General features: G+C 41.8%; 1 protein-coding gene across 2 annotated transcripts in view; it reads right to left on the bottom strand.

Annotated features, from left to right (window-relative positions):
- Window positions 1-20,573, bottom strand: part of prkar2b (protein kinase cAMP-dependent type II regulatory subunit beta) — a 101,673-nt gene extending 81,100 nt beyond the window's left edge. Inside the window, exon 1 of one of the 2 annotated variants that reach the window (XM_078553439.1) lies at window positions 20,447-20,573. In XM_078553439.1, coding sequence (XP_078409565.1) covers window positions 20,447-20,471 — 25 coding nt within the window. In that variant the 5' untranslated portion in view covers window positions 20,472-20,573. Of the gene's footprint in view, window positions 1-14,833; window positions 15,443-20,446 lie in introns of those variants that run through there. The other variant, XM_078553438.1, reaches the window with a different exon arrangement.
- Between the last annotated feature and the right edge of the window lie 217 nt (window positions 20,574-20,790).

Below are 20,790 nucleotides of genomic sequence, written 5' to 3' on the forward strand. Positions count from 1 at the left end.
GAACCAGGTTAGGACACAAATGCTTAATGCAAGTTGGAAGCTGAGTTTTCCATATTATGGTGCACTCCCCTCCTATTGCATGGAGTAGGTTTGATGGGAAACTTGATAAGAGCTTAATTACCCACAATACAATAAGGTTCCACTGCAAGGTTTGAATTATCTAGTTTTTTTAAGGTGATAAAAAAAAATACCTGTAGGATTGTGTAAAGAACTGGATCAAAATGCCACTATTTAGATAAGAATGAGATGATAAATGGAAATAATGAGTTGACTGGGCAGATTTATACAATGGAAAGGGGCATTGGCCCTTCAAGAGCCGCAGGATAAGAGCTGACTGGGTAAATCTGAAAGTATAGTCAGGTGTGATCAAATCTGCTGAGTCCACTGAACAGCACAGAGACAAATAATTGGCCAGGGCATTGCATTGTAGAAATACATGGCAGCACTAACAGCAACATGTGTCGACAGCACATGCACAGTTAAATGCGCCAATCAGGAAGTTGCTGCCCTGCTCCTTTAGAAGATGTGTTATGATCAATATCTCAGGCTGCATTTGTTGCCAATGCCATGCATGTGTAGTTCTAGCCCTTTACTCTGGCGGGGTTTAGGAACATGGCACAGGGTTCTGGTCTGAAAACAGGGAAGCGTGGATTTCTTTGACCGTCTTTGAGTTTTAATTCCTGCCAGTGTGAAACATTTTTTTGTATAAAATTAGGAAAGGGAAATAATAAATTGAGCATTTAACATATTAGGTATTATAGGAATATTGATCTATAATAACGTAATTGCTTGCGACTCTAACAAAGTCCATTGTTTCAACTTCAAGGTATAATGCTAAATAAATTCATATTTTATGTTCATAGATTTTTAGAATCATATTTCAGAAAGCAGCCTAGAAAACTGTGAGAGAGACTCTGATGACTATGAAACAGGCATGTGAACCCCCTCCCCTGTGAACTCCCCATTACCAATCCAATCTCGATCTGTACCTGCCGACTGCACTCTTCCCTCCAGCCGCAACGTTAATCTCATTGCTCCTCGGCTGTAGCCTTTCCCAGCACCTTCCCCACCTGACAAACAGCCCAGTCCTCTGGGGGGAGTTTTCCCAGGCAAGGTGAGAGTTGTGTGTCCATGCAGGGGATTAAATTCTCTGAAATTGATGTGGGCTCTGGATCTCTGTTACATTGTCCCGCTGGCCTGACAGGCGTGATGTCATTGGATTTCTGCGCATGTGTGGACCAGTGCGCATGTTATCGGTGGCCAACTTGTGCTGGCAGGAGGTACAGTGGATATCTCACAGAGAACTGGCATTGAAACACAGGGAACAGCAAGAAGTTCTTGTATTTGCAGGGTAGGTACCCACTAAACACGCCAGAAATGTGAGGGTTTGTCCAGTGATAAGTCTTCACTACTGCCAAACAAGCTCATTGGCTCTGAAAATGAACTTTTACAAGTGGGGGAGCTCATTCCTTTTAGATTTTTAACTCGTGTTGGAGATTTAAAAGTATGTTTTTCATTGACTTTTTTTTAGCTCTTTCTCTCAATCCCACTTCATTTTGTCTCTCCATTTAGCTTGATTTGACATTTCTCTTCTTGATACATATTAATGACTTACGCCTTGATGTACTGGGCATCATTTCAAAATTTGTGGATGATACAAACTTTGGAAGCATTGTGAACCATAAGGAGGATCATGTAGAACTTCAAAAGGACATAGGTTGATGGAATGGGTGAACAAGTGGCAGATGAAATTTAATGCAGAGAAGTGTGGGAAGAACTCAGAGACAATATAAAATAAAGGATACAATTCTAAAGTGGGTGCAGGGGGGTTCTGAGTTTATATGGGCAAAAATCAGAGCAGGACAGATTCAGAGACCATTTAATAAAGCATACGGCATCCGGGACTTTACAATTGGGTCATGGGGTACAAAAGCAGGGAAGTTATGTTAAACCTGCATAAAACACCTGGGGTTCGGCCTCAACTAGAATATTGCATTCAGTTGTGGGCACCACATTTCAGGAAGGATGTAAAGGCATTAGAGAGGGTGCAGAAAAGATTCACAAGAATGGTACCAAGGATGAAGAACTTCAGTTACATTGGCCATACAATAACTAAAAATGAGGAACTCAGGCTGTACTTTTGATAATCTCCATACGGGCATGCAGAAGATAAAACAAATGTACTTGCTTTTGACCTCAATATTAAAATAATACAGGGATCTTTACAAGTGGTCAGGAATACCTTGCAGACGCCAAATGACCGAAAGGTAGAAAACAAGTGAAAAGTTAATGATACTGCAAAGTTAGAATACAGAATGAAGACGAATAGGTTTTTTTAAAAAGTTGTGCGTTCTTAAAATGTGCATAAAACATTAAACAGAAACATTGAGAAATAATTGTGAAATTTTAACAAGCCACTAGATAGAATGTTAGAGAGTTGTATTTACATTACCAATAAATCTTAACCCATTAAAAATCTTTCCATTAACAGTGGTAATTTATAACCAGCAAAAGGGAATTAACCTTAAAATACGATTTCTCAGCATCTGCTGTGCTGTCTAAATGTCAACTTAATCAGCACAGGAGGAGTTCACAGCTGCAGCAGCCTCTGGAGCTCTGCAGGTAGGCTTGAGGCATTACTAGCCTGCGTTTCCAGGTGACAAAGTGAAAGATGAATGTCCATATTCCTGCCATATAAAAACTTTTCCCAAAAGCATATACATTTCATAAAGTCTTAAATATCTCACCCTGAGTTAGTTACCATTACATTATTTCAACATACTGTCAAGCAAAAACAATATACTTGGGAATTCTGGAATGCCAATTTTAGTACTGGCCGAGTCCCACTAAGGAATATCAAAAGAGATTCTGCCCAGTTCTTTTTTTAAGCTTCGGATTTATCATCCTTTTATGGAAATCTTTAAACTCTTGGTGGTTACTATAACTCAGCAATTGTAGTTGTGCAAATTCCAAGGCAGATATAAAAATGTCGAGGCATGTTAAAAACAATTCCTCACAAAACTAAGTTTGCCCTCTCAACTAAAATATAAGGAGTCCAACATCACTGAGGGTTCAGTTAAATATAAATAGTGGACCAAAGAAACCATCAGTTTTCAGTCCTTGCACTATTTTAACTTACAGCAAGGGAGATAGATGAGCAATGACATGAAGGCCACTTAAAATTTCTGACACTTTTCAATCTTCCATTCCCTTGAACAGAGTACAGCCACTCAATGCATCTCACAATACATTTTCTGTAACTGTGCAAGAATTATACAAGCATAATGCCCCAGTATTGAGCATCAACTTTAAATAGATTAAATATTATAAACAGATAACTGCTTGGATAGTGTAACGCAAAACTACGGGATTAATTGAAGGGCTTAAACAACGAAGTATGGATGGTTTATAAAGAGTAATTGTAATTCCAGTTTTAAAAAGCACAAGTTATTAAAGTCCATGCAGGCAAAAATCAAACGAGCTGTTCCTATTCATGAAATCATGTGGTACATTTAAAAAACTCATTGTGTGCACCACTCCACTCTGAAACCCCAGTCCATTGCCCGCAAGTAAAATAAATTGCAAGAAATCATTATTTTTACCTATTACAGGAAATACCACACTTTTCTGATTAACATCCCTCATGATTGGGAGGACACAATCTGGTTGAACTTCACTCTGTGGTGTAATCTATCATTTCATTCCTTCAATGAGTTTTTGCTTTGACATATGCTCTAATCCATGGGATAACCTGTACAAAACAAACTACTCAAATCATGTCTTTGTTTAATCTACAATTTTCCATGCTGCTGTAGGGGCTGGTTTCTCTTACTACTGTGCTGAACGTTGATAGTCAGGTCATTAACCCCAGTCAGATAGCATCATCTGATATGAAGAAAAAAGATGAAAAGCTTTATTTGCAATTTATTACTAATACATTTTCTTTCATAGTACAAATATTTAAATTACTGCTATAAGCATTCAGCTTCTGCATAGCCTAAATAATTTATCATTCAGGTATGTTTATGAAAACAAATAGTTCCAATGTACAATTTAACAGCATGTAACCCAATCAAGCCACATTTGTGGCTTTAATACCTATGTTAATGAATCTGCATTTGCTGCCTTTTTCATTATGAATACAGACATCAAAGACATATTTCCCTAACAACTTCACAGAAACTACTAATTAATATCCCATTCTAAATCATAAACATGAATAATTTGGTGCACTGAATTGCTAATATGTTGCGTGCAAAATAATCAAATTTTGTTTCCCCTGGTTCATGGACCCAGGCCACCTGAAATGAAAGGCATGCAGTTGTCGTGTTAAGAGGAATAGTCTGCTGCAAATAAAACACACTCAAGGAGGACAGAATTCAGAAAGAAATTTGTGTCAGCATTATACAAAGCAACATCAATTCCATCATTGCTTTAGTTTTTTTTGTACAAATATACTTCATAAAATTTCTGAAAAAACATTAGAAAACATTTCAAAAATAGCCAAAGTGCAATGATATTTAAATTATCTACATAGTCATGTTGCGACAAAAACCACTGCATCTCTCTCCAGACCTTCTTTGCACAATCCACAATCCACAAAGAGGTGGACAACAGTCTTCTCTACCACAGCCACCTCAAGGGCAACGTGCAGAGTGGGGTGAGACTCTGGGCATGTGGACACATCTGATAGGGAGGGCCTTTTCGCCACCAGCCAAGCTACAACTTGGTGCTTGCTGGAAAGTTCTGGTGATGAGGCATTCAGCCAAATGACTTTGACAGTCTGTACGGGGAACCATCCCACAGGATCCACCATCCCTTTTTCCTGCAGGGCCTCTAGGACGTTACGTGCCGACCACTGACTGATGGACTTGTGGTCCAAGGTGCTTCTCTGCATAAATTTTTCCACAACGGACAGGTGGTATGGCACAGTCCAACTACTTGGAGCTTTCTGCAGCAGTAAGGCCAGACCCATCCTTCGCGATATCAGGGACAGGTAGAACCTCAGCACGTAGTGACACTTGGAGTTTGCACACAGAGGGTCTACGCATAGCTTGATACAGCCACACACAAAGGCGGCCATCAGGATGAGGGCAATGTTGGGCACATTTTTCCCCCTTTATCTAGAGGCCTGCGAACACGATCCACTTTCGACCTCCAGATAAAGCAAAAGATGGCTTAGGTGATCGCCACAGCGCAGGGATAAGGAATGGGCCAGACCTGTGTCATGTACAGCAATACAGAGTGCCTCACACCCAATGACTAGGTTCTTACTTGCAATGGAAAGGGAGTGTCGCTCCCACATGCCTAGTTTTCTTTTCACAATAGCCACTCGCTCCTTCCAGTTTCTGACACATATCCTGGTCCCTCCGAACCATATCCCCAGCACCTTCAGGCAGTCTGACCTGACAGTGAAGGGGAATAAAGGAACCATCAGTTCAGTTCCCAAAGAACATGGCCTTGCTCTTGCCGTGATTCACCTTGGTTCCCGAGGCCAGTTCGAACTAGTCCCCGATGTTGATCAGTCTGCGCACTGACAGTGGATCTGAGCAGAAGACGGTGACATCGTTCATGTACAGGGAGGCTTTGACCTGAGTGCTTCCACTGCCTGGGACCGTCACTCCTCTTATGCTCAGATCCTTCCTGATAGACTCAGCAAAGGGTTCTATGCTACACACGAACAGGACAGGGGAGAGAGGGTAGACCTGCCTGACACCAGATGTTTGTGTAGAGCAGTTGGATCCAGTTGTGGATTCTCTCCCCAAACCCCATTTTGGAGAGCACATCCACCATGTAGGTGTGCAATACTCTGTCAAAGCCCTTCTCCTGGTCCAGGCTGATGAGGCAAGTGTCGGTAATGCAGGTTGAATTTCCTATAATCTTCCACCTTACTCCATCTCTTCAGTCAAATTTTTGGCTACTTTCCCCAACTCTTTCATACATTGTTTGGCGACCCTTGCTACCCTTGGTGACCACCCAGTGATCCACTCAAAGGCATTTTGCTATATAAAAGTCACTTGCATAAAGTTTCTCCTTTGGCCACAAGCAAGAATTTGCATCCAAAATATGCTGGCTATTTACACTTTAAATTTTAATTAAAATCAATTTGCATAACCAAAAGCAAAATATTCCACTAACCAGCACACCTGGAGAGCATATCACAATACAACTGTTTCAGGTTTCTTCCTTTCCATTATAAACTATTTCTTGATGCCTTTAAGAATGGCAACCTAGTGCCATTTCATTAATTCAGCTGAAAATGGGTTTATCACCAAAAATAAGCATTTTTAAATATGGATGATAAGTTCCCCACCTGTGATAAGATGGTTTTTAAAAAATCATTGAAAATGACTTGAAAATCTATACTAAACCATTTAAAATGTTTCACTGGTATACATTAGTCAACTTAGTAAATTAAATAATTTTGATATGATAAAGCATGCTTACTAGTCAAAGTTCCTTTTAAACTTTGCTTGCTTTGCATGGCCAATTGTCAGGGCAAAGTCCCTCTAATATTTTTTGCATGGCTGTCCACACATGACATTTACTACGGAACAAAGCTTACAAGGTATCTTCTGGACTGCTGCTGGGCCAAATATCCATGCAGCTTAGTGGGACCTGGGCCATTCATGCCTGGCCGCCTAAGAAAATGAACGCAATTTGAAATAGCCTTCCTGAACCAGCGCAATTGGCAGAATCTTGCAAATTTGACCTAGGGACATGACCAGTTCTCTGCGCGAAGCCTGATTCAGTCAAATTGAACCAGCATAAAAGTTCACGGAAAACACAAACACAATTGGTTTTGGGCATAACTCATTCGCATTTAAAATAGCCCAGTGTTCTGCGTTGGTTCAACCAATTCTGCCCAGATTGTGCTAATACAACTAGCAGAAACAAGCAGAGGCTCAACAAGGATACAAGTACAAGTCATAGGGACCAGGGAGTTCCAATGGAACCTATTCTGCTTTCTACTCACACAATTAAGTTTGTATGATCAATGAAATATATTGCAGCAAAGTACCACAACTGATTAAATATTACACTATGAATAGAGGCCACATAACTAGAGAGTAATACATTTCCTTTCCATGTAAGGTAGTATAGTATTCTACAACATTATCAACATGATCTGCTTCCTTGTGTAACCTACAAGTTTGTATTATGGAGTTGAACATTTTAAAATGCTTTCAAAGTAATTTATTGACCTTGCACCAACTTGTTGCACTAAGTGTATTATGCAGTGGTACATCAAGCATAGGTCACAGTAATTGTCATTGTAATGCATGTCATGTTGCCCTTGGTGTGTCGAGGTTCCAGTGACCAGGTGTAAACTGATTATAAGGACGTGTTCTTGTTTGGCTCTTTATTTTATTCAGCTTTATATACTTTGTAGTGGTACCAATTTGTCGTCGGTTAGATTTATAGAAGTGAATTTATGTTTCGCCAATGTGCAAAAGATATAAAAGTGGTAATCACAAAGCTAGTTTCCATGGATTGCAGTTTAGCACTCACCAACAGTATCAATTGTAAGGACCATTTTCTTTAATAAATATTAATTTGTATTAATATCAAGAACACCATCACAGATTCCAATGAAGCTGAAAACAATGCATCAACCAGCACATTATTTACTATATAAGTTGTATAAATGTCAACGAGATTCCAGCAATTTTGTTCATTAGCTTTCAAAATCAAATTGATTCATTAGTATATTTAAAGTTGAAGTTATACTCATTTTCCAGTGGCCATAATTTTTTCATTTAACATGTTCATACTGCATGGCACCGTAGATAGGAAGACATGCTAATTTACTGTGGAAAAGTCTTGATAACGAAAAAAAAAACCTCAAAAAACATTTTTGGTTAGGGCGCAGAATTTGCTGCTTCAAGTTCTCCGCTGTAGCACTGTGTGAAGACCACCAAAAGCAAATGGAAAGAGCTGATAACATCTGAGATTACATGGACCTTGAATTGGAGGCAGCTGACATCAAATTTGACAGGCTTAAAATTTGGTAAGCATTACAATGGCCCAGATAGGATGATAACATGGCAATATGAAACTGGCAAAGTAAGGAGGTCATCCATATATAACCAAGATTTAATATAATCAAATGAGAAAAAGTGAAGTTACAAAAATGTTAGGGAAAAAAAAACTTCTGTTCAAGGTAAAAACCTTTGGAAGGCCAATGGTTGCTACCAGAAAGCCAGAGTATTAAATTTCTGAGAAGGAATATACTGTGCGCATACTTGTACAACAGTGGACCAAACACCATTATCTGACCATCAGAGCATAATTAAGTTCAAGGACATAGCATTGAAATGTGAAATGATCAATATTCTGAACAGTTAACAACAATCTAAATGAGCTGTGGCACATCAGAAAACAGCATCTTTGATCAGGAATATGGAATCATCTATGTAGTAATGACTGGCCACAAACAGGCCAACTTTATCTTTTGGACGACATTAAACCTTGCAGGTAGGCAGAAAAGATCCCACAGCTCTAATAAATGTCCTGGCAAAATGCGACTGTCACTCAACATCACTTGGAAGTTTAATTTGGTCATTTATTTCACTACTGTTTACAAACTTTGCTGTGCATAAATTGGTGCACGTTTTCTTGCATTACAAAAAGTTACTACACTTGTAAAAGCACATCACTGGCTGTCAAGTACTGCAAAGGACCTCATAAATGCAAGCTTTTTCTATGATAATGGTACGTATGGCTAATAGTATTTCGTTATTTTAAAAATTGGAAGTGTGCTTATGAAAAAAATCCCCCTGGGATAGTTGTAAAATACTATGCATGATTGGACACAATAGCAAATTGGGTTGGAGGTCAAAAGAATTGAAAATCAGAGCTTTTCACATCAAGCCCGGTGCAAGCTACACAATGTTAAAACTGTTCACAGTGGACCAAAACAACACCAGATTCAGACTTCATATAATGTAACAAACTTCTTGAGCATGAATGAAGCATGCAGGAGCGCATGCCACAGCAGCACATGACAGGACTAAAAATGTGGTGTCATCCTAGTGCGGCTACAACACAGGACGACCTGCATGTCAAATAGTGGAAGCAGCATGCGTTCGAGTTAAACAATCCCTCAGGTCTAAGCTCAGCTGTCCTGCCACATCCAGTGGACAATTAAACAACTCATTGGGGGAGATGGCACCACAAATATCCCCATCCTCAATGATGGGGGAACCCAGACATCAGTGCAAGAGACAAGGCTGAAGCATTTGCAAATAACTTCAGCCAGAAGTGCCAAGTGGGTGATTCAACTCGGCCTCAGTCTTCAGCCAATTCGATTCACTCCATGTGGTATCAAGAAACAGCTGATACACTCGATACTGCAAAGGCTACGGGCCCTGACAACATTCTGGCAATAGAACTGTAGACTTCTGCTACAACACCAGCATCTACCCGACAATATCGAAAAATACCCAGGTACGTCCAGCCCACAAAAAGCATGACAAAGCCAACCTGGCCAATTGCCACCCCATCAGTCTATTCTCAATCATCAGCCAAGTGATGGAAAGTGCTGTTGATAGTGCTATCAAGCGGCACTTACACAATAATAACCAGCTGACTGACGCTCAGTTTGAGTTCTGCCAGAGCCACTTGGCTCCTGACCTCATTACAGCCTTGGCCTAAACTTGGACAAAAATGCTGAACTCCCAAGGTGAGGTAAGGATAACTGTCCTCAACATCAAGGCAGCATTTGATGAGAGTGGCATCAAGGAGCCCTAGCAAATCTGGAGTCAGTGGCAATCAGGAGGAAAATTCTTCAATGGTAGGAGTCATACCTGGTGCAAAGGAAGATGGTTGCGGTTGATTGAGATTAATCACCTCAATCCTAGGACATCGCTACAGAAGTTCCTCAGAATAGTTTCCTAGACCCAACTATCTTCAGTGCTTCATCAATGACCTATCATCCATCATAAAGTCAGAAGTGGGGATATTCGCTGATGATTGCACAATGTTCAGCCCCATTCATGACTCCTCAAATACTGAAGCAGTCCGTGTCCATGTGCAGCAGAACCTGGACAATGAGCTGATAAGTGGCAAGTAACATTCATATCACATAAGTGCCAGTTAATGACCATTCCAATGAGAGAATACAATCTCCCCTTGACAGTCAATGCCATTACCATCACTGAATCCCCCACTATCAAAATCCTGGAGGCTACCATTGACCAGAAATTATAATGGACCAGCCATATAAATGCTGTGGCTACACGAGCAGGTCAGGGGCTAGGAATCCTGTGGCGGGTGACTCATCTCCTGACTTCCCAAAGCCTGTCCACCATCTACAAAGCACAAGTCAGGAGTGTGATGGAATACTCTCCACTTGGCTGGATGAGTGCAGCTCCAACAACACTCAAGAAGCTCAACACCATCCAGAAGAAAGCAGCCCACTTGATTAGCAACTCATCCACAAACATTCATTCCCTCCACCATCGACGCACAGTGGCAGCAGTGTGTACCAGCTACAAGGTGCACTGCAGGAACTCTCCAAGGCTCCTTCAGCAGCATCTTCCAAACCCACAATCACTACCACCTAGAAAGACAAGAGCAGCAGATGCATTGGAACACCACCACCTGCAAGTCCTCCTCCAAGCGACATACCATCCTGACTTGGAACTATATTACCCTTCTTCACTATTGTTGGATCCAAATCTTGGAACTCCTTTCCTAACAGCACTGTAGGTATACCTACACCACATGGACTGCAGTGGCACAAGAAGGTCACCTCCACTTTCTCAAGAGCAATAAGGGATCTACAACAAATGCTGGCCTAGCCAATTATGCTGACATTCCATGACGGAATAAATAAAAGAAAACATAAATAGGGATTCATTACGTTTAGAATTATAGAGAAACCACTTGATGTACCTATATTTTATTCTTTCTTGGAATGTGGGCATTGCTGGCAAGGCCAGCATTTGTTGCCCATCCCTAATTGCCCTTGAACTGAGTGGCTTGCTAGGGCACTTCAGAGGACAGTTAAGAATCAACCACATTGCTGTGGGTCTGGAGTCACATGTAGGCCAAACCGGGTAAGTATGGCAAATTTCATTCCCTAAAGGACATTCATGCACCAGATGGACTTTTACAACAATCTACGCCACCATCTCCTCTAAATCATATTAAGAGGACTTCCCAAAGCAGTCTTCGTTTCTGAGAAGAGGATTCTACAAGAGTGAGCAGCATTCTGCTCTGGACTAAATGGAGTTGTTCCGTTCAGACAGCAGTGATAAGCCCCGTTGGCATTGGTCTAGTTCAGCTAACGTACCAATGCCTTTCTTTAAAACAGAGATAGAAATCCAGGCAAAAGGTCAGAAGCCTGTCGACCAAGACACAATCAAGGTTGGAAAAACAAGTAGAGATGATAAAACAAAAATATGGATTAGATTATAGGAAAATTAAAGACTGGGTTCCAGAGTTTTGAGGTACTCGGAAAGATGTGCTGAGGAACAAAAGAGCTGGCCAGATCAAGTTAGACAGTGATTGCAAGAATGAGGCGTGTGATTTACAAAAGATCTACCACACAATGACTACTGGTGCTGTACTGAAAATTTTAATTCTGTATTTCAAGATTATTGAAATATTTTGCATTATGGTTAACAGCTGTGATTTCATTTGTGTTCCACAACAAGAATAGGAAGGCACAGAAGCCTGATCATTTTGGTATTATTTTAGTAGCAGAATAATGGGTTAACATCAGCTGTAACCAAAATTAGAAGAGCTAGACTGATATGTCCAAAAAAAATATGCTAAAAGAAGCAGATGGCAAAATGACATTTGGAATTACAGGAGTGCAACGTGTGGCAAAGGCTGATCTGACTACAGAGTACATAGAGGACATCTGCCTTGTCATTTTTAATCAAACTCAGCCACATATCCAAAAACAGCATTAAAATCACACCAACAATGTGCACCTAATGCTCGACTGATCCAAGGTATGATATAATTATAACACTGATAATGCCCCTCCACCTCTTTATTATCCTCCTTAAAACACAAGCCTTTGCAAAACTTTTTGATCATCTCTGCTGCTAGCTCCTCCTTTGACTCGATTCAACATCCGGCGGGAAGCGCTATGCTGTGCGAGCAAGGGGGGTTCCCCAAAAGCGAGAGCGCGCTCTTTCGCGCATGTGCACGAAAGAGCGCACATCTCCCTGAGGCTAAGTGCTGCCTCAGGGAGCTCGCTTTCCCTTTTAAAAATATTAAAAATAGGAAAACAAAAATTCCCTAACATGTCCCCCTCATGTGCAAATGACATGAGATGGGACATGTTCATAATTAACATAATGACTTTATTCAAAATTTTAAAACCCTGCATGAAACCTCATCCCACCAGTGGATGAGGTTTCATGTTTTATCTGTTTGCCGCCAGGGCTCCTGGCCTGCCCGCCAACCTTAAGGTTGGACGGGCAGGTCCTTTAATTGTTTAAATGATCCTGTCAATGGCCTCAATTGGCCATTGACAGGTCAGCGGGCGCACAGCTGATTTTGCTGCGCCCCCACCTTCTTGAAAATTTAAATGGGGCGGGATGATGTCGGGGGCTCCACGCGATGTTATCCTGCGTCGGCGAGCGGGCCCTGCTCCCTGCTCGCCGACGGCAAAATTCCGCCCCCTATGTAAACTTGCCATCACATCATCCACCAGTGGAGGCACTACAATGTTACTACTGGCAAAAGACTGCAATAATGGTGAGACAAAATTTAGTGAGAATTGTCATAATGAAAGGAAGTTAAAAGAGATATAAAATATAAATACAGAATTTATGACTTTAAATTATACCCTGCCATCTAAAGACAACATTTATTCTCAACTCTCCTTGTAAAATGCTATGGTATATCAGCTAATTGGCACATCCACAAACGTTCACTCCCTCCACCACTGACGCACAGTAGCAGCAGTGTGTACCATCTACAAGATGCACTGCAGGAACTCACCAAGACTCCTTCAACTGCATCTTCCAAACCCATGACCACTACCATCTAGAAGGACAAGGGCAGCAGATAGATGGGAACACCACCACCTGGAAGTTCCCCTCCAAGTTACTCACCATCCTGACTTGGAAATATATCGCTGTTCCTTCATTGTCACTGGGTCAAAATCCTGGAACTCCCTTCCTAACAGCACTGTGGGTGTACCTACACCACATGGACTGCAGTGGTTCAAGGGAACTCACCACCACCTTCTCAAGGGCAACTCAGGATGGGCAATAAATGCTGGCCCAGCCAGCGATGCTCACATCTCATGGATGAATAAAAAAAAAATCAGTTTTGACATATTAAGTTTTGCTTCCTACTCTACACAATTGCTTGGAATACTAACTTGGTGTAACATTGTTTGAGGTCAGAATAGCTAGTGATTTCTTACTAAACCCCTAACTGCAAATCAGTCACTTACAAAAGAGTTCTTATGATTACTGATTAAATTTCCTGGACACAAAACTCCATTTATAAAAAATGGATTTTCCTCCTTAAATGCTGGATCACCATTAATGGTAGACATTTAATCCTCGAAAACTCTCATCAACTAAAGATTATGTTGTTTCCACAATTTCTCAAATCCGCAAATGAGAAATCTTGGGCAAACCATTAAAGATGGCTTTATGCACAAGTTTATACTTTTTCTCAAGATGTTGTTTGATACAGGTTACAATACAAATTTCACAATACCTGCCGATACTCATATGCAGTGTAGCAAAAGTGTGGGAAAATAGTGACATAATCTGGTCTCTCATCAGGACTTGGAAGCAGAGTTATTGGCGATGGGTTCATGGAGGTGAAGGCGGGGAGGGGGGCAGAAAAAGAGCAAAAAACTTTAATAATGCCAAACAAAGTGTTGAGATGCTGGTTACATTATACAGGACTACAGATTACAGTAATGCTTCATGTAAAAGCAAAACAATTGTTAATTAATAACTGTCTATATAATGACCAGATTAACTCTGATCTCTGCATTAATTTATTAAACTTTGCAGGAACAGTTGCAGCATTTCGCTTAATTGCTTTTCAGCTTTCCTGCTTATTTTGTTTCTCACACTGCAGCCAAATTAAAGAGATTCCCTTCTGAAAAATATGAAATGTCCATGTCAAACCGGCAGCTTTTCAGCTCCCAGGTTCATTGTCTATTCTCAGCGAGTTGTGCACTTATTGATGCTGTGCCTAGCTAACAGTGAAAACAATTTCAAGATGATAAAACAGTAACCAATCGCTTGTCACATCCAACACAGTGTTTTTACCCTGACAAAAAAAAAAGCTGCAGGATATTTTTTTTAACGTAGATCAGACGATTTGTCCTGTGGGGCTCCAATTAATGAGGCCGACTGCACACAAAGCCAATTACATAGAGTTTACATCACAGAAACAGACTATTCAGCCCAACCGGTCAATGCCAGCTCCACACTAGCCTCCTCCCACTCCTAACCCTATCCCGCATACACAGGAGGCCATTTGGCCCAACTTGTCGATGCCAGCTCCATACGAGCCTCCTCCCACTCCTAACCCTATCCAACACACAGGATGACCCGAATGGCTGTGTATGCTGGATAGGGTTAGGAGTCGGGGGAGGATAGTGTGGAGGTAGCATTGACCGGTTGGGCCGAATAATCTGGTTCTGTGATATCATTCTATTATATCTTTCTATTCCTTTCTCCCTCATGTACTTATCAAGCTTCCCATTAATTACTTTGCCAGGATAAAAAAAAAATCCCTTCCTCATTCCCAAGGCCCTCTAACTATTTAAAAGTAAATGCAATGCAACGAATTCAGATCGATCATACATAAAAGTTTAAAATCTAAGCGACGGTACCTTCAAACTCTTCGTCTTCGTCGTCCTCCCCGCCGTTCTCCGAGTCGGTTTGCATGGGCTCATCGGCGAAGTTAACCGCCTTGGTGGCTCGGAAAGCGCCGCTGCCGCTCTTCTCATTGCCGAATGGCAGCTTCTGGCTCGCCTGCAGTTTGCTGAAGTACTGCACGGCGAACTCGACCAGATCGGCCGGCTGCTTCCTCAGCACCTCCACAGTGAAGCTCTGCAGCAAGTCTGTCAGCCCAGCTGGGATTTTAATGCTCATTCCTATGCTGCGATGCACAGGGAATTACTACACACAAAATATCTATAGATACAATGTGTATGTGTGTGAATCAATAGAAAGCAACAGTAACTTATTGCTGAGCAGTCTCAAATGGTTACTGCACATGGAAACTGAGTTGACCCTAATATATTGCATGGGGGATGCCGCTTTGCTGAGTTTTAAGTATCATGGTACTTCCCACCCCATTCCTTACCAGTTTTCAATGGCAGAGTATAATTCGCAGCATCTTTCACAAGAGCCTCCCCACTCACCAACTCCCAGTTACACGTGACCCCAGAAACCATGGAAACTGCCAGGGCCGGGAATTTACGTCGGTGAAACATAGATGACAGCTCAGAGAAGACAATTTCTGTTTAAAGGCGCGATGCTGCCTGCTGCAGAGTCCTGTAGTGCTGGTCAATATACGACAGCGCAGCTGTGGGTCATGTTTAAGTGGTCAAAACAAACCATAACAGCAACAATAATGTCATCCCTACCGTCTCTTAACTCAAGTGACCTTGTATAAAAATCATGAGTTGCTATTTTTTCCAAACATGACCACAGTAGGGGGCAATTCAGCCTATTGAGCCTATGCTGGCTCTTGCCAGAGCTATCCATGTCATCTTTCCCCAGAAACCTTGAAGTTTTTTTCTCTTCAAGTATTTATCCAATTCCCTTTTCCCACTCCCTCTAATTTTAGGCACCATATCTTGTTGGTTAACAGTTCAATTGGTATCTCATTCAAGTTTTACCTTAAGTCAGCTATTCATCCAAGAAGGGCATCAGAGACAAGTAAAATCTTGTTTTCACCCAATATCTGCACATAATATACAAATATGCAAGTACAAACACACCCATACGTGTATGCACTTCCTAAGAGAGATCATTAGACAGCAATTCAGGAGCAGAAACTGACTGACCTTTCCTCTCCAGTGCTCATAGGACAATGAGACCAACTGAGACCCCCTTGCACTGCTAGGCTAGACCCAGCAAACTAAGCAAGCACAGCTACAGCAACTGAGTCCAGTGTCTTCCAGGCCTGGACTGGTAAAACATTTGCTAATAGCTTGCTACTTCAGACCAAGACATAGAGGCTGGACTGGAGCCCTACCCGCTACTCCCCACCCCATCCCAACTTCAAGAGCTGCTTCCACTATTGAGGTCTGTTGCACCACTGGCAGCAGCTGCCAGCCAGCCAATGTGGAGGACAGCCAATGTGTTACTGTTAATTCAAGAGGTGAGGAAGGGATAAACCAGGGAACTACAGGCCAGTCAGTCTAACCTCAGTGGTGGGGAAACTATTGGAGGCAATCCTGAGGGACAGAATTAATCTACACTTGGAGGGGCAGGGATTAATCAAGGACAGTCAGCATGATTTGTTTAAGGGGAGGTCATGTCTGACTAATTTAATTGAATTTTTCGAAGAGGTGACCAGGTGTGTAGATGAGGGCAATGCATTTGACGTAGTCTATTTGGACTTCAGCAAGGCTTTTGAAAGGTCCCGCATGGGAGACTGATAACCAAGGTAAGAGCCCATGGGATCCAAGGCAATTTGGCAAATTGGATCCAGAATTGGATGAGTGGCAGGAAGCAGAGGGTGATGGTCAAGGAGTGTTTTTGTGACTGGATGCCTGTGTCCAGTGGGGTTCCACAGGGATTGGTGTTGGGTCCCTTGCTGTTTGTGGTATATATAAACAATTTAGACTTGAATGTAGGGGGGATGGATCAGTAAGTTCGCGAATGACATGAAAATTGGTGGGGTGGTAAATAGTGAGGAGGATAGCCTTAGATTACAGGAGGATAGAGACGGGCTGGACAGATGGGCTGATCAGTGGCAAATGGAATTTAATCCAGATAAACGTGAGGTGATGCACTTGGGCAGGACAAACAAGGCATGGGAATACACGATGAATGGTAGGACCCTGGGAAGTACCGAGGATCAGAGGGAACTTGGTGTGCATGTCCACCGGTCCCTAAGGTAGCGGGACAGGTAGATAAGGTGGCTAAGAAGGCAAATGGGATACTTGCCTTTATTAGCCGAGGCATAGAATATAAGAGCAGGGAGGTCATGCTGGAACTGTATTAAATGCTGGTTAGGCCACAGCTAGAGTACTGCGTGCAGTTCTGGAATCCGCATTATAGGAAGGATGTGATTGAACTAGAGAGAGTGCAGAGGAGATTGACCAGGATGTTGCATGGGCTGGAGAGTTTTAGTTATGAGGAGAGATTGGATAGGCTGGGGTTATTTTCCCTGGAACAGAGGAGATTGAGGGGGGACATGATTAAGGTGTTTAAATTATGAGGGGCATAGATAGGGTAGACAGGAAGGAACTTTTCCCCTTGGTGGAGGGATCAATAACCAGGGGGCATAGATTTAAGGTAAGGGGCAGGAGGTTTAGAGGGGATGTGAGGAAGAATTTTTTCACCCAGAGGGTGGTGGGAATCTGGAGCTCATTGCCTAAAAGGGTGGTAGAGGCAGAAACCCTCATAACATTTAAGAAGTATTTGAATGTGCATTTGTGATGCCATGGCATGCAAGGCTATGGTCCTTGTGCTGGAAAATGGGATTAGAATAGTTAGGTACTTGTTTGACTGGTGCAGACTCGTTGCGCCAAAGGGCCTTTTTCTGTGCTGTAGACCTCTATGACTCTATGGCTATGATTTTATGAGCACTCTGACTCTTTTCCCTGTGCCTCCATCATACTCATAATTTCAGCCACTGCCAGCTTCCCATTTCCAGCCCCAGCCTCACCTCTGACATTTGCATGTCACAAAATCCCAAGATTTCAGAGACCACGAGGCATAACTTTACTGAGAAATTGTATCCCATATGATCAATTTGTGACAGCTGATATGTCTACAACAGCTTGGACTGATGTAGCCCCTTTCACATACTATAATGTCCCAAAGAACTTCACAGGAGCACTAGGGCATATGATGAAGGATTTGGTCTAAAAGTTTGTTTTAAGGAGTATCTTAAAGCAGAAAAGCAACGAAGAGGGCAGAGAGGTATATGGAGCAAATTAGAGTTTAGGGTTTTGGCAGCTGAAAACAGAGCCACCAATGGTGCAGCAATTAAAATCAGGGATAGGCAAGGAGCAAGAATTGGAACAGCACAGATATGCTTGTCTGATGTCCAATATTGGACGAGGAGAAATTTCTTCCAACTAAACCCAAAGCCATTGTCTTTGGGCCCCACCACAAACTCTCTTCCCTAGCTACCAACTCCATTCCCCGCCCTGCCAATTATCTGAGGCTAAACCAGTCTGTTTGCAACCTTGTTATCACATTTGACCCAGAGATGAGCTTCCAACCACATATCACCCCATCACTAAGGCCAGATATTTCCACTTAAGTAACATCGTCCAACTGTGCCCCTGCCTCAGTTCATCTGCTGCTGAAACCCTTATCTATTCATTTGTTAACTCCAGACTTGACTATTCCAACACCCTCCTGACTGGCCTCCCATGTTCTTTGCTCCATAAACCTGAGGTCATCTAAAACCCTGCTGTCCATGTCTTTACTCGCACCAGGTCCTGTTCACCTTCCACCCCTGTGCTCACTGACATTCACTGGCATTCAGTTAAGCAACACCTTGATTTTAAAATTCTCACCTTTGTTTTAAATTCCTTCATGGCCTCGCCCCTTCCTATCTCTGTGACCTCATTCAGCCCTATAACCCTCTGAGATATCTGAGCTCATCTAATCCTTGTCCCTTGAGCATCCCAATTTTAAATGCTTCACCACTGGGGGCCATGCTTCCAGCTGCCAAGGCCCTAAACTCTGGAATTCCCTCCCTATCCTCTCTGTCTCTCTCCCTCTCTTTCCTCCTTTAAGATACTCCTTAAAACTTATGTCTTTGACCAAGCTTTTGGTCATTTGACCTAATATCTCTTTATATGGCTTGATGTCAAATTTTGTTCCATTATACTCCTGTAAAACATCTTGGGCCATTTTATTACGTTACAGGTGCTATATAAACACATGTTGTTGTTGTTGGCTGTAAAACAAGAGGAGATTATAGAGACAGGGAGGAGAGGGCAATGGAAGGCAAGGATGAGTATTTCTAATCAATGACTTGCACTCAGATACCCACTACATTATGGCCAAATTTGCATATGCTACTCAGACAAGGAGGGGCAGTGGAATTGGAGGAGGCAGCTCATGAAATTACAGAATAAAATAGACAAAATATGCAACTAAGAAGAGCAATAGAAGATGAAGTTTAATATGAACAAATGTAAAGTATTGCTCATAAGAAGGGAAACTAGTAAAACATAAGCATTATTAATGATGTTGAAATAGCTAAGGATGAAGCAATTCATTATTTTAAGTGTTAGTACACTTTATGCTTAACATGTTCAACCAATGTAGATCTGCAATCAGCAAGGGCAATAAAATGTTGAACTACATAGCCAAAACAGTCAATGAGTGTCATTATAAAATTGAATGTCGCTTGGCCAGACTACACCTTCGGTATGGTGTTCAGATCCGGGCACTGGGGCACAACAAAAAACATTCAGGTATTGCAGGCAGTGTAGAGAAGAGTCACAAGGCGATTCCTAATTCTTGAAGTCTGTGTTATGAGAAAAGGCTAGAAAAACTTTGTTTTTTGCTTTAGAAGGAAATGTCCAATGGTTGATCTTAGTGAGGTATGAATTTGCAAGTGCTACAGAAAAGGTAAATCCATAACATTTAATTAAAATTCACGGCTAGAATAAGGGTCTTCAGCTTCCAACCAGCAAAGGGAAAATGTAGGACTGATGTCTGCAAGTTTTTCTTAATGCATCAAGTGATCGATACATAAAATGGAATCCCAGATAGAGTAGCAAAGTGAAAAACTCTGGAACCATTCAAGCATAAGTTGGATGATAAAATAGAGGAACTTGAAGGTCTTCTATGATGGAGAAATTAAATAGGTCAGATGGTCTCATTTATGATTATCCTGTGATATATTTCAGTGCAATCTTTTCTGAGATTTTAAAAAAACAAATCCCAATGAGATACAACAGGCAGCACCTCTTTAAAAGAGCCAAGTTCTTATATTTTGTATTTTAATTTACTTCAATTCCATCCTAAGCTCATTGGACTTCATTGTGCCCATTTTTCAAGGGCCATTTTGGGCAAAGTACAACACCTGTTTTAGGCTCCTCTGGGATATTGAACACCAATGAGCTGGGCCAACTCCACTCAAGATTCTCCAGTCGCTGCTGAGCCCTAAACAGCAGTCACTGACAGAAAGACAAGTTTCATTCTTCTTTCAAAGTTTTCAAAAGTCATTCCTACAGAGCTAGGAGAATAACCCTGATCAGGCACCCCTGTCTTCACTCCACCCCCATCCAGGGACTTACCTTCAGACTGCTGCCAGCAAAGCATGTGGGCCAATAATCATCTTCGTAAAATTAACGAGATGCGTGTGGAGTTGTGCCAGGAACTTTTCCAAGTAACATTAAGAGGCCTGAGGCTCAAAGTCTAGCTAGCCTCGAGTCTCTCAGTTGGGACGTGCACTTTGTCCAATTGAGTGCCAAACACAATCCTCCAGAAATTTCCACCCACGCCCCAAAACAAAGTCTGGTTTCAAACAACCATCCCAATGTTAATGCATCAAAATATCAAAAGTCAATAAAGACCTGCAATGAAAATAGGCATCAATGCCTCTCAGCTGGAATAAAAAGCAATGCAAATATCCACAGGA

The sequence above is a fragment of the Cetorhinus maximus genome, chromosome 12, assembly GCF_964194155.1.
Source record: "Cetorhinus maximus chromosome 12, sCetMax3.hap1.1, whole genome shotgun sequence".
Taxonomy (NCBI): domain Eukaryota; kingdom Metazoa; phylum Chordata; class Chondrichthyes; order Lamniformes; family Cetorhinidae; genus Cetorhinus; species Cetorhinus maximus.